At 39.8% G+C, this 14,817-nt stretch overlaps 1 protein-coding gene across 7 annotated transcripts in view; it reads left to right on the top strand.

The window, feature by feature from the left end:
• Positions 1–14,817, top strand: part of rcor1 (REST corepressor 1) — a 132,238-nt gene that overhangs the window by 101,013 nt on the left and 16,408 nt on the right. For 4 of the 7 annotated variants that reach the window (XM_078234077.1, XM_078234078.1, XM_078234075.1 and 1 more), the window contains exons 4-7: positions 1,512–1,673; positions 6,496–6,617; positions 8,383–8,467; positions 12,190–12,387. In XM_078234077.1, the coding sequence (XP_078090203.1) occupies positions 1,512–1,673; positions 6,496–6,617; positions 8,383–8,467; positions 12,190–12,387 (567 nt within the window). The remainder of the gene's footprint in view (positions 1–1,511; positions 1,674–6,495; positions 6,618–8,382; positions 8,468–12,189; positions 12,388–14,817) is intronic. The other 3 variants (XM_078234081.1, XM_078234079.1, XM_078234080.1) reach the window with 1 other exon arrangement.

Below are 14,817 nucleotides of genomic sequence, written 5' to 3'. Positions count from 1 at the left end.
CCTTTTATTGCTACTTAAGTGGTTTGAATGGGGTTGTTTGTGTTTACCCTGGGATTAGTTTTACGATCCTGCATTGTTAGGAGGATGGTCATGTATTTTTGGACAGTTTTTTTAAATTTTCAGTTTGGAGCTGCAAGTTTGAGTTTTAGTTTCAGAAGGGGCAACAAGCTTAAAAAGTGTTTTCCTTCTCTCCCTGTTGTTTTGGAATTTCTGTTGGTTAGCTAAAAGAGAAGTCTTTCCCCCTTTTTTTGGGGAAATTCTGTTGTTTTCCTGAAGGGTGAAAATCTACTGCTGTTGGGGGGCTAGACCAGAGTGTCTCTAGTGTTTTGGGAAGCTGTCTTGTCTTCAAACTGCTCGGAGTGAATCCAGAGAACTGCAGACCTCAACCAAAGGACTCAATTTCCATTATCACGTGAGCAGTAGACGTTGCTGTATTCAACCTGTTTAAAGGGTTTTGTCTATGGCAAGGGTTGTTTATGGAGGTTAGTTTGATTGGAACACATTAGATATCTTTGTTAAGGAGTATACATTATGTTGGTTGTTTTGTTTCTTGTTTGTAATTGATAAAAGTTCTTGCTAATTTTCTTACTATGCATGTTGACTATATCCTGAAATGAACTTTGTTTGATAAAAGCTCCCTAGTGGGTCATTTGAATCATACCTGAAGAGAAGCCTATCATGCTTATCCTAGCCAAATTCAAGATGCAAAGCTTATGATTCAGGCAGGCTTTAGTAAACACTTGACTTTCTATCCTGAACCATAACAAGCTGACAGTGATTAGATGCAGGTTATGAAAGAAAAACTTGGATTATATAGCACTTGTCATAATCACATGACATCCCAAAGTGCTTTTAACGTCAATGATATCGGAAGTAATGCAGGGAATGAGGCAGATGATTTAAGCACAGCAAGGTCCCACAAATAGCAATGTGGTGATGACTGGATAATTTGTTTTTGCTGATGTCGATGGAGGGATACATTGATCAGGACACTGATCTTTGAAATTTTACATTCAGCTGAGCAGAAAAATCGGGCTCAGTTTAGCCGCTTGTGCAAAAGATGGGATTGCAATCTCTTAGTACTGCACTGTGGTGTTAGCTTTTGATTTTTGTGCTCTAGTGCTGGAGTGGGACTTGAAACTTAACTTTCTGACTCAGGAGGAAGAGTGCTGCCAGCTGAGCAATGACTGTCGTGGGAACTTTTTTCTAATTTAAAATTACAGTTGAGTGAGTAGCCCAGTTATCAATAAAAATCTTTGGTTATAAATGAAAAATATTCGTTACCCAAAAAGGTATCATAGACTGTTGTCATGTTTTACTAATGAATGACCAAACTGTTGAGTCACTGTCCATGCAGGTCTACAATTATGAGTGACAATTTCAGCTTCTATTTTGCCACCTGTCTGTCATCTTAGGATTTTGTTCCAGTCCCCTCTTGCTTCAAAGTATAATGCATTTAATTTTAATATGTTGTGGATTCTATTTGTACTCATTAAATTAATTTTCCATAGGCTTTAGGTATGCTCTTTTGGCACAAACACAATATTGAAAAGTCCTTGTCTGACCTTCCGAACTTCACACCATTTCCAGATGAGTGGACTGTGGAGGACCGGGTCCTCTTTGAACAAGCATTTAGTTTCCATGGGAAAACCTTCCACAGAATTCAGCAAATGGTAGGAAGAAATTAATTGATCTTGCGTTCAGTTTATTAAAAACTAAATTTATGACTATTATAAGTTGCATTAAAATAATTATATTTAGTTATGTCTGTTGTGCAGAGCATGTATATTTGTCTCTGTGATTGCTGGAACTTAGTGGCCATATAATGCGAAATGTAAATGATTTGAACATTGATATAGTTCAGCCTTTTGTGCATATTTTCCTCATCCTTTTGTACAGTGTACCTTCCCTGTCTGAGAGACTGAGCTTGAGACAAGCAGACACCAGTTTAGTGGAACAAGACCAGAAAAGCTCAACAAGTCTGGCAACATTTGTAGAGAGAGAAAGTCTGTCTGACTCCATCAGAATTAGAGAGGGAGCAATGTGTTGGATATTAAACTGTAACTGGGAGAAATTGCAATAAGCTGTAGCAACCTTAAAAACGATGGCCTGGTTTGGAAGGGGGTGGGGGAAGAAGGGAGGGTTTTTGCATTGCGACAATAAATGTATAGATAATAAAAAGTGTTTAAGGTGTAGGTGAAAGATCACAGTCTAAAGTTGTTGAACTCAGCATTGAGTCCTGAGGGCTATAACATGCCTAATCAGAAGATGAGATGCTGCCCCCAATGCTTTACTGGAGCATTGCAGCAGGCCAAGGATGGATATGTGGGCATGAGAGCAAGGTGCTAAGTTAAAATGGCAAGCAACAGGAAGGTTTGAGTCATGCTTGCGGATTGAGCAAAGGTGTTCCGCAAAGCGATCACCTAATCTGTGTTTAGTCTTTCCAAAGTAGAGGTGACTGCATTGTGAGGAGTAGATCAAATTGAAGGAAGCGCAAATGAAATGCTGCTTAACCTGAAAGGAATGTTTGGGGCCTTGAATGGACAGAAGGGAGGAGGTATAGGGGCATGTGTTGCACCGTCTGCACTTGCAAGAGAAGGTGCCATGGGAAGGGGATAGGGAGTTGGGTATGCTGGAGGAGTGGACCGGGGTATCAGAGACGGAATGGTTCCTGTGCAATGTGGAATGATGGGGAGATGTTGAGGGGAAGAAGTGATTAGTGATTGCATCATGATGGAGTTGGCAGAAATGGTGGGGGATGATTCTTTGAATTTGGAAGCTGGTGGGGTGAAAAGTGAAGACAATAGAGACCCAGTCATTGGTTCAGGGAGGGAGAAGATGGGGTGAGTGCAGAGGTACAGGAAATGGATCAAACCTAGTTGAGTGCCCTGTCAATGAAGGGGATTGGGGAACCTCGGTTAAGGAAGCACCATTTTCGAAGGTGGCATTATCAGAACAAATGTTATGGAGGCAGAAAAAACTGGGAGAATGGGATGGAGTCCTTACAGGAACTGGGATGTGAGGGGTTGTTGTTGAGGTAGCTGTGGGAGTCGGTGGGTTTGTAATGAGTATTGGTAGTCAGTCTATCACCAGAAATGGAGACCGAGGTCAAGGAAGGGAAGCATCAGAGATGGACCATGCGAAGGTGAGAGGAGTGGAAACTGGAAGCAAAATTGATCATTTTTTCCAGGTCCAGATGAGAACATGAAGCGGCACCATTACAGTCATCGATGTAATGGAAAAAGAGTTGCAGGAGCACACCTGAGTAGGATTGGAACCAGGGGCATTCCACAAATAGATGAGCATAACTGAGGGCCCATGCAGGTACCTGTAGCCATGCCTTTTATTTGCAGGAAGTGAGACAAGGAGAAATTATTTAGTGGCAGAGAACAAATTCAGCCAGGCGGAGGAGAGTGGTTACAGCCGGGGATTGTTCAGGCCTCTGCTCAAGGAAGAAGTGGTGAGCCGTCAGATCCTCTGGGTGAGGATGGAGGTGTAGAGGGATTCGCTCAGATGAGGCATCAGACAGACTCAATGTTAACTGTTTTCTCTCTCTACAGAAGCTGCTGCCAAACCTGCTGAATTTTTCCAGCATTCTCTGTTCTTGTTTTCAGATTCCAGAATCTGCAGTATTTGATTTATTTTACCAGTTTATTAGAAGCTACTTGCTACATTACTTTGAAGTTCCCAGTCTACTGCATCACCATGACACTCACTATTCACTCATCAATAAATACATAGTCCCATCAAAGTTCTCCACAAAATCCAATGTTCCTTGTTTGAAATGACCAAATACATTTTGAAAGCTTTTTAACACAGTAAATGGAAGCCAGACTTACTTTCTTGCACACTTTGCTTTTAGCATTCTTCATTTCTGAATAAAAATGTAATATCCTGAGGTTGATGATTTTAGCTATCGGTTGGGAAAATGAGTGTGGTTCCTGTTCAACTATCACCATCCAGAGACTACTGCTGTAAGTGTGCATTAGATAGTAAACCCCATCTCTGTCCTGAGATCACTCCTGCGATCATAAGCCCACTTATCATTCATCTAGTATTGCAGATGCAGACTGGTTGTTTGGCTAAATTGTTGGTGAATGCATTGCATCTGTAGGGCCATTCACTGTAAGGTGTTTAGGTTTTCAGGGGAAGAAGGAGACTGGTGAAAATTGACATGGAATGAAAAACTTCTGTCATCATTTGGCAGTACAACAGGCTGAACTGCAGTCTGTTTTTCTGAAGCGCAGGCTTTCAACTCGAGGAACATCCATATCTTAAAAAGAATAGAAAAGCATATACAGAGAACTAAGCTACTAAAGTTGTATTCACTTAAGTGGGCATTAAATTTCAACAGATAACACAAGGAATTAAGAATGGCACAAAAATAATCAATGTCATTGCTATATTTAAGTTAAAGTTTAAAGTTTATTTATTAGTGTCACAAGTAGGCTTACATTAACACTGCAATGAAGTTACTGTGAAAAATCCCCTCGTCGCCACACTCCGGGCCTGTTTGGGTACACTGAGGGAGAATTTAGCATGGCCAATGCGCCTAATCAGCACAGCACATCTTTTGGACTGTGGAAAGTGCTAACTTAAGGGAAACACCAACTGCCTAATAGAATTCCATTTCAGAATTCGAATCAAGTTTACTCCCTTAGCAATTAACTCTTGTTGTTTATCATGGAAGGCACCGATTGGCAGAGCCCAGATTTCCACAGAGAGGAGCTTGGGAGTGGCATACCTGGAGGGCAAGATCACATCTACTTTGACATATTGATGCTAAATTGTGCAGCATATACAGGCTGAAATAATACATTTTAATCTCCATAATGGCATTAGTTTATTTTCATAAAAATCCAAATATTTTCATCGTAGGGTTTTTGAGAAATCTAAAAATGTTATGTCTTCACTTTGAGATCCTCTTTGTTTCACTTAATATTTTCTACCATATAGCTCAGCAGAAGGAGGCTGTACCTAAAACTCCAAATTATTGCAGATTACAGATTGGATGTTTATCACTAGGCATTTAAAAACCTGAGGTTTAAAAAGTATTGATAGGTGGCTAATAGACTGAGAAAAATTTAAAGGTAACTGCTGGAATAGGACTATTCATAGGGATTTGGTAAATTATTTGATTATTTTCATCTTTTACTGTGATAAAAGTAATGCAAGGCAGATCCACCTTTTTTAAATTACTGGGAAATGTTCTAGAGAAACGTTAATTCTGTTTCTCTCCACAATTGCTGCCAGCCCTGCTGAGTTTTTCCAGCACTTTGTTTTTAATTATACTTTTTATATTTGTTGGTCATGTCACATACAGCTTCTGAATGCAGATATTCACATATAATGGTTTTATGAATAGCTTAATTATATTTTTCACATTGGATGTATGATTTGATTTACACAATATAAGGATCAAGCTGTTGTCAAACTGTTATTTTTCATTGACCTTCCTAAGCTTTCCATTTTGTAATAAAACACTACTAGTGTAGTTAGTTGACTATCTCTCAGATGACATCAATACATGGGGAAGGGATCTTAATAAAACTTCAGTGCTTTGTTTAAAACTGTTACTACAATAAATCTGTTTGGGCAAATAATTGTTTTAATGGAAGTGTCTTCCACACAGTGTAAAACATTTTAAAATGCAGGGATGAGGTTTCCTCTGCATAGAATGCTATAATCTAACTTAAACTTTACTTGTCGTCCACATGCTGAAATTTTGATGATCAGCCATGATCAAAATGAATGGCGGAGCAGGCTTGGCTCGAAGGGTTGAATGGCCTACTCCTGCTTCTATTCTCTGTTTTTATGTTTCTACCCAAATTTTTTAAAGGTAGTACCCATGTTGGGACAGAAACAACCATATGATACACTCATACAAAAGACTATTATTTTTATTAATGAACATGGCTAATGAGTATCAATAGACGATTTGACAGTAGTAGTCAAATGCTTAGCTTGTGTGCAAAATTCAGCCAAAGTCATTGGAGAAGAATTTTGTTAGCCCTTCACCCAAGTGCAGGAGTACCAGGACTAATTGCAATACTCATATTGCTGCCCTGGTTGAAATCAACTAAATTGGCACAAACTGGGGATTGTACCTGAGATCCTTCTTTGGCTCAGTAGTGCAGCCAAAGGTAATGCATTTGTCTGTTGAACTATCGGATCACATTAATTTGTATTTCTATTATGGGGGTATGTAGAACTCCATAAGAAATAGGAGCACAAGTGGGCCATACAGCCCTTCAAACCTTCTCTGCCATTCAGTATTACTAAGACTGAACATCAATTCCTTTCCCATTCCTATCCCCATGTCCCTTGATTATGTTAACGCCCAAAAATCTATCATTCAGTTTTGAATCTACTCTTCAACTGGTTTATAAGCATTTTAGTTTGATTAAACCCACAACTGAGAGGTAGATGCATTGACTGGATTTTTGAGATTTGATTATGTTTCAGAAAACTTGTTAACCATGTATGTCTCTGCAGTTGCCTGACAAATCTATAGCTAGCCTGGTAAAGTTCTATTACTCATGGAAGAAGACACGGACCAAGACTAGTGTAATGGATCGTCATGCTCGCAAACAGATGAAACGGGATAAGGAAGGAAGGTAAATAAATGCATACCCAGCTTATCTGGTTAGGATGAGTTGCTAAAGGCAAGGAATCATGCAATAAATATTCTCTTAATATGAAGCACTAGAATAAATAAATGCTTCAAAATGATGCCATGTGGCCAGTTTTTAATCCCATTATAAAAATAGCTAATAAAGGGGTGAATTTGTTTTTCTATTGAAATGTATGCAGCCTATAAAATAAGTAATGGGGAAGGGATTGGAGCTGGTCAATTTATAACTGAGTGACGTGTATCTAAAGTGTTCAAAGCTCTCCGCACCAAAAAAGTCATTTTCTTGCATGGATGACTTATTTGCCTTTTAAGGGCTGGCGTTAACTTATTTACTCGTTTCATCATTTTTCTATTGGGAGTTCCGCAAGTAATTGTTTCCAAAATTGTGATGGTTTATGAAATGACTTCCGGTTAGTGCAATTGCCAGTGTAAATTAAGTGCATTTAATTGCATTCAAAAATCAAATTCATTTGGAAGATTTTGTTTTGAGCCATTTCCTCAGTTGGCATATAGAATGTGACCTTTGCCATGCTGGATTCACGTGTTTTGACTTTCATCCTTAATCTCATGTAGCAACATTATCTTCTGTTATAGCATCAGTGTCTGAACGTAAAGACTTCCTTATCAATAGCGACAATAGGTTCAAACCTCATGAAAGCTGGTAAACAACAGAGAGCAAATGCTCGGAGTTTTGCTGCTTCAGAATTTTCTGTTGGCAAGATCCTCAATAGTTAGGTCCTGCTGCCACCTGTGCCAGCAGGTTGAATTAGTATTGCCAATGGATTCTACATTAACGTGCAGGTATTTACACGAGGACTCTGCAGTTGTCAACTATCATGATGAGTTTTCTGTTTCAGATGCTGTACTTTATTTAAACTTATGCACCCTCTCCTCAGACCCTTAGTGATCCATGTTTTTTTTTGAAAGGTTACAATCAGATTAAGAACACTACATTGTGCCATTCTAGAGCTCTCAATCGCCAACAGCTTTTTTTCCTCCCAGTTGTCCCAACCTAGACTGAGGATAATTTTACAGTTTAGCCTTTTTCTCCCCATAATCATTTTATTCATGAAGGCTAATAACATTGGGTGCAGGTGCAATGGAGAACAGCTTTATCAATGTTAAATAAGTTTTCTGACTGAGGTGGAATTTCAAAAATGTTATCACTCACTCAGTTGTGAATGCTTTTTGTCAGAACATTACTTGCTTCCTTGTGTGTGGATCTAGAATTTGTGTGGTAGTTTTTGACATTGCTGATCTAAAATTGAACAACAGGACCATTCCAAGCTTTGAGCATATTTACCATTTCCAGTAAGATAGCCAAGAAAGTTGTGCACCTCTGGCCTGCGTGAATAAGGTTTGAATCTGAACTGAGCAGCAGAATTCACTAAATAGGACTAAGTTGGTTGGGAAACTTGAATTCAAATTAACAGAGTACCAATTATTTGAGCAACAGGTATGAGAGGCTAAGGGCTTACTCCTGTTCCCCATGTTTATTTAAATTCAACAGAAACTGTCCTCATATTTTGAGTGTGATTTGTTTCTGCATGGTTTAATTTGAATTAACAATACTATAAATTTTTAGATTAAAGAATGAACTGTATATTTCTCTTTACAGAACTGAAAATTGTGTGGTTTTCTTGCTATTTTTCTGTTTAAGGCAGTTGTGTAATTTGGGTCTGGGTTTTGTTTTTGCATAGTAACCAGTAACTTAGTGATTCATCTGCAAGTCCTGTTTCCTTTTGCAGTGGTGATGAGAATGAAGAGACCAACGCAAATACAACCAGTATCATTGACAGTGAAATTGAGCCAAGCAAAGAGGCAAAAAAAGAGGTGAGTTGGCTTTGTTTCACTTTCAGATCAACTGTACACTTACTTGCGGGAATATTGTCATAGAAAACCAGTGAAAGTAGATAGAAATTGATTTGGCACATTTCAGATTTTTACCAAAATACCATATGCAGAACTGTGTAAATTAATATTGTGGATTGTAAAATTTGAATGAATTGCCTTATTTGAGTAATTTCCCTTTATAACACAAAGCAGTTCCTGATTCAATAAAACTCCACGTTCTTTAGAGGTCCAATTTACACTTCCAACTGTGAATTTTCAGAACTTATCCCAGGGTGGCACAAGTGGTTAGCATTGCTGTCTCATAGTGCCACGGACCCGGTTTCAATTCCGGCCCTGGGTGAATGTGTGGAGCTTTCACGTTCTCCCCATGTCTGTGTGGATTTCCTCCGGATGCCCCGGTTTCCTCCCACACTCCAAAGATGTGCACATTTGGTTGATTTTTCATGCTAAAATGCACCTGAGTGTCAGGGAGATTAGCAGGGTAAATACTTGAGGTTACAGGGATTGTTGTTGGTGCAGGCTCAATGGGCTGAATGGCCTCTTTCTGCACTGTAGGGATTCTATGTAGCTCGCTCTAATGAAATTTGACTCATTCATGCTGCTTTCGCAGCGTTAGTTTTGGTAGCAATTCCAAATTGTGTTCAGGTTAGTTGCATGTCAAAGTTTCTCGCTCCGCATTGTTTGTATCTGACTAGCAACATTAAATACAGTTAGTGTTTTTCTATTTTTCTATTTGATCACACTTGTATGTTGGCATTCTTTACTGCAAGCGCCTTTTAATGAGAGTGCTCTTGTAAACATTGATATCTGAATTGTACCAGCCTAGGATTTTCCCTCAGTTGCCAGTGCAAATGTGGCTAAGGTAGCAAAAGGATATAATTATACTGAACAATGTAATTTTCATGATGAGTTTGGTTGGAGTAGTTGTTTGGCATTTATTGAGAAGTAGAAGATCGCTTAAAGAAGGCATATAATCTCATTATAAAAATATCACTTCTTCGAACATACCTACAAAGTTGAACAGAAAGTGTCAAGGGGACCTGCCATACCAGAAATCTAGGCTGCGATTCTCCCAAAAAAGTTCTTAAGTGTCAAATTCATGGGAAAACTGGTGTAAATCACGCAGTTTTTTTTGGTGCGACTTCAGACAAGAATCTCACACACTCTGTGCAATGCAGAGGTCACAATCAGGAATATCATTAAAAGCTGCCCAGTGGGCAATGCTGGGTGCACAGGCTGGCACTGCCAGGGTGCTCATGCCCAGGGTCCACCACTCCCCTGCTACCCGACACCCTCGGGTGGCCCCCGATTGGTCTCTCCTCCCCCCCCGCCCCCCTCACTCCAGCAGGGTCATCCCATTAGTTCCCTGAAAATGGGGAGCTAGTCTGAACCCCGCCGGAGTGAAAAACTCCTGTCAGGGTGGGAGATGTTAGCGGGTCTGGAAAATTCAGACCCGGGCCCGATAATGACGTTTAAATTGCATTTTGAAAGCCCTGCCTCCCATCTGAGTCCCGGTGCCATGCAGACGCTGCCAGAAATTCGGGCCTGGGAGGCCCAGTCACAGCGTGAACACACGGGAATCCCGTGAATCGGACGACACGCACTTCTCCCAGCCTGCCGCACTAAATAATTAGCGCAGCGGGACAGGAGAATCGCCCTCCTAGTGATTTCCCAAGTGCTTCGAATGAGTTCATAGTGCTGTATTATGTTCCTGTCTCCCCTTCCCTTTTCTTTCTCAAAGAATCTCTCCTGTTTGAAGAGCCGTTCCACCCCTTGACATTAACACTTCACTGATATTCAGATATTATGACGAGGGTATATTTTGGTTAGATCCTTGATGGTGACCCAAAGTGAGCAATCTTTCCTTGTTGTAATGACTGTGCAGCAACTCTGTTACTTAAAAATAAATCCTGTGTTCTGTACTGGACATACATTAAGAAATTATGTGAAACCTATGGTATTGTTTGAAGTTGTGTAAATGGAGCATGTAAGGAAACAGTACGATCTAAATAATATTTATATCTGATCTTGTTGAAGCCTTTTTGAAGGTTGGCGTTCCTTGTTTGTCTGTTCATGCAAAATGCCATTGGTATAAATAACACCAACGATAATCAAAGTCTAGCATTGTTAACAAATGCTGGTAACTAAATGTCTTCTCTAATCAAATGTGAAAGCTCAGTTGTATTCCCCTAGAATTCAGTTGATTGCATTCACAGCTTTATGTTGAATTCAAAGAATCACATGTACTCTTGGATCACATAATTAAGCTGCTACACAAACAAGACTATACTATAATGTAATTTTTTTAAAGTTTCAATGCATCTTCTCTACTCTGAGAGAATTTCCCCCAGTGGACAACCAGTTTGTTAGATGAAGTGGGGGCCTTAATTCATTAACCAAGCTGTTCAATTCGTAGTTACATGAAAAGATGCCTGCAGTAACTTTTGGGAGCTATTTTTACTTTTTGCATTATAGTACTAACCACATTTTGTAGTCACTTTCATGTTAAACAGTTGGAGAAAATATTGTGGATGTCCTGTCTTGAAGGAATATGTGAATGAGTTCATTGGCAAAATGCCACAGTGATTAGAAGCAAGCTTTGCAAGGGCTGGTGCTCAGTCAACGGATTTAAATTTTTAACCACATTTCTTTAATATATAAACTTAAGTTTCTATAGTTGTCTTACATTGTAACCAAGTTGCATTTGTGAGATTGCAGGGAATTGGGATTCAGAATTGAATTCCACGTATCAGTTTAATGGCCAACACAATTATAAACTCTAGTTGGCAGCATTTGGCTAAGTTTGGATGGTTTTCAAGTAGCGTAGATAGTTTGTTTTCCAAACTATTTGTTTATTTAGAACATTTTACAAACTGAACATACCTCTTAAATTTCAAAATGGTATTTGCTTCTCCCATGCAAATTTCCAGTTTAACATTGAGGCATGACCACTTCTTGCATGGTGAAACACTACAATGAAATGTACCTCTACTTGGTGCAGGCCCGCCAGAATCACCTGCTTTTGGAAACTCCAGACTTGAAGCACTCTTAGTCAAAGGAACTTGATCTTTTTAGGATGGTTTTGGAATTGATTTTAAATTGTTGAATATAGATCATCTTCAGTCCCCCCTCCTGTTTTTTGGTGCACCGAATATCACCTATTATTTCTGTGGTAACTTGCATTAGAAAGGAGGATTTGATTTTATTTGTCTGCTTTCATGGGGCAACACATGTTCTGGATTAGCAATGAAAAGCCACTTTTTTAAATTTCTCAGAATGGAGAAGGTTATGAGGTGACTAATAAAAGTTTTCAAGGTGAAGGGTTTTGATGGAGCTGATGGGGGGGGTGGGGGGGGAGGGGGGGAGACATTCCCTCTTGAGTGTGAATAACTAGAGGACATTGATTCAAAATCATTAGAAAAATATCGAGAGATGAGAATTTTTTTTCAGTGAATGAGCTGCCAGAATTGAATACTATTTCTGAAAAATCTGATTCCATAAATAATTTTAAAAGGAATTGGTCAGTTAGTTGAGGATGAGGAACGCTTAGGGCTACAAACAAAAAAAAAAGCTGTGGGACTAAACATAGCTGCCCTTCCAAGAAGCCAGCACGGGCACGGCTGAATTGATGGTCTCCTCCTGTGCTGTAAAGATTTGAGTCTACACCTGGTGACTTTAGCGTGTGCCCTTTTATCTAACAGCAGGGATCTCAAACTGTGAAAAGTGTCCCACCCAAGAAGGAGACACGAACTGTCCAAGGAAAGCAAAGAATAAGTCAGAAGCCTCCAAGAGGGATGTTCCTGATTCAAGAGGATCTTGATGCATTGTCCACAAGTTCTGGTGCTGCTAGCACAGTTCTCAGACAGCTTGATATGGAGTTGGTCTCACTTAAGCGTCAAGTAAGCTCTGCAGTTTGTTCATTTCAGTTACGTTCAGCAGAATTCCTTTCTAGTTGCTTTTTAGAAGCTTTAGTAAGAAAACTTACTTGGTTTTCTGTTACACTTCTCATAGTATCGTGCATGCAATATTAGAAATGCAGTTGCTTATCAGCTAGGATCCTCTTTTGGTTATTAAGTTGGACCTTAATGCACAACATCCGCAATATTATTTGTGCATACCACTGTAATAGTTCATGATTTCTGTGCTTGATTTTCCTAACAAGACTAAAAGTGAAAATGAGCAAACAGGCAGAAAATAGGTGAAATATGCAGGAATAGCCAGATTGTGGTTGCAAACCATTCTTGACTTGATTAATTCTTGATAACTCTTCACTTGCATGTCAATTTCGGAGGGGGATCCTTAAATAGAAAAAAAAAACCCTTGTAGCTCCTGTGAATGTCCTGTCTGATTCAGGGCTGGAATGAGACAAATTAATATATATAAACAATGAAAAAGATTGCTTTCTCAAATGCCGTCTGTGAATTTAAAGAGAGATGAATCTGGTAGAACTGCAAATTAAATGCTGAGCTAGTTCCATGCATGATTGCTTTGCAAAATTAGATTTATGCTAATTATTTCTGATTAGTTTATGCAAGAAATAGCTTCTGCTGCAGAATTGTTTGACTTTCAACAATATTTATTTTTTTAAAAATGCTTTCACACAATATGCTGACCTGCAAAGTTTGATTGGGGGGAGTGAATCACAATTAGAAGGAGGCCATTCAGCCCATCATGTCTGCATTGGCTTTCCAAATAAGCACTTCACTTTATTCTCCCGCCTTCTTGCCATAGCACTGCACATTCTTCCTCTTCAGATAACTGTAATTCCTTTTTTTTGCCTCAATTTAGCCTGCCTACACTATACTCTCAGGTAGTGAGTTCCAGACCTGAACATGAACAACATTGTCTGTAAAAAAAAATTTCTCATGTCGCTTTTGCTTCTTTTGCAAATTACTTTAAATCTGTTTCATCATTCTTGATTCTTTCATAATTGGGAACTATCTACTTTGTCCAGGCCCCTCATGATTTCTGAATAGTTCTATAAAACCTCCTCTCTGCTTCCCCTTCTGCAAGAAAAACAATCATAGCTTCTTCATTCTGTCCTCATACCTGAAGTACCTCATCCTGGAACAATTCTTGTGAATCTTTTGTGCATTCCAGTGTCTTTACCCCTTTCCTAAAGTGAACTGGACTCAATACTCCAACTGAGGCCGAGTAGTGTCTTACACATGTTCAACACAACCTCCTTACTCTTGTAGCCTATACCAGGCTTGTCCAAAGTATGACCCACAAAGCCCCTCTGTGCGGCCCCTGGCACCAGTTTTCAAAATCCCAGTCAAAGAGGAGAGCTTCAATGGAAGATTCTTCTTGGAGCGGTTCCTCCAAGCATGGGCCATTTCTCGTCCAATTTTGCTTCTGATAGGTGGATTAGTGAGCTGATCAGCAACAAATGAAGGAGAGAAACTGGTTGATTGGAGGAGCAGAGAACACCGCATTGGTGAGGGTGCTGAGGGGTGCTGGGCTGAAGGAAGCAAAGCAATGATGAATTGCAGCTTGGGGAACTGTACATCTGACCTGAAATCCAAAGAGAACAAGTTTCAGTCAGGGTCAGGAGACTGAGATCGAGTCAGGGCCAGGGAGGGTGAACTCTTGGCGGGCCTGGGGAAGACATGATGCTATAGTGAATATATGGGTGGGAGGGAGGGACTGTGGGCGTATGAGTGTGTGTCTGTCTTACGCCCAGTCTCAGGTTTCTCACTTGCTTCTACCACCACACATACACATGCACAAACTCGCACTCATTCACCCACATTTAATTACTTTTTTAAACTTAATTTATTGCTATCACGTTGCTGTACTTTTGCTTAGCACTTGCTGCTTTCCTTAAAACGTCAACTTTTGTTTTTGGAAATTCAGTTTATTTTTGTGGCAATCTTCATTTCTGAAATTTACTCATTGGCCCCTTGAGTATGAAAAAATAAATGTGCCCCCCCGCCCCATCCCAACTCCCTCCGAGTGAAAAGGTTGGACCACCCTTCTGTGTGCCCCTATTAGCAAAGCCTGGGATGCAGTATGTTTTTTTTAATCCGTCTTCTCAACCTGTCCTACTACCTCCAGTGACATGCACATGTATGCACCTAGGCGCCTCTGCTCCTCACCCCCTTTATTTTGTATCGTCTCTCTGTCCTTTGTACCAAAGTGAATCACTTCACGTTTCTCCGCATTGGTCTTCATCTGCCACATGTCTGCCAATTCCCATCAATTTGTGTATTTCCTTTCAAAGTTCTACCCTTTCCTCCTCACAGTTCACAATGCTTGTAAGTTTCGTATCATCTGCACATTTTGAAATTGTGCCCTGTACACTAAGTTCTAGGTCATCATTACGTATC

Source organism: Mustelus asterias, chromosome 18 (genome assembly GCF_964213995.1).
Source record: "Mustelus asterias chromosome 18, sMusAst1.hap1.1, whole genome shotgun sequence".
NCBI classification, from domain to species: Eukaryota; Metazoa; Chordata; class Chondrichthyes; order Carcharhiniformes; family Triakidae; genus Mustelus; species Mustelus asterias.
This window is presented reverse-complemented; position numbering and strand designations above follow the sequence as displayed.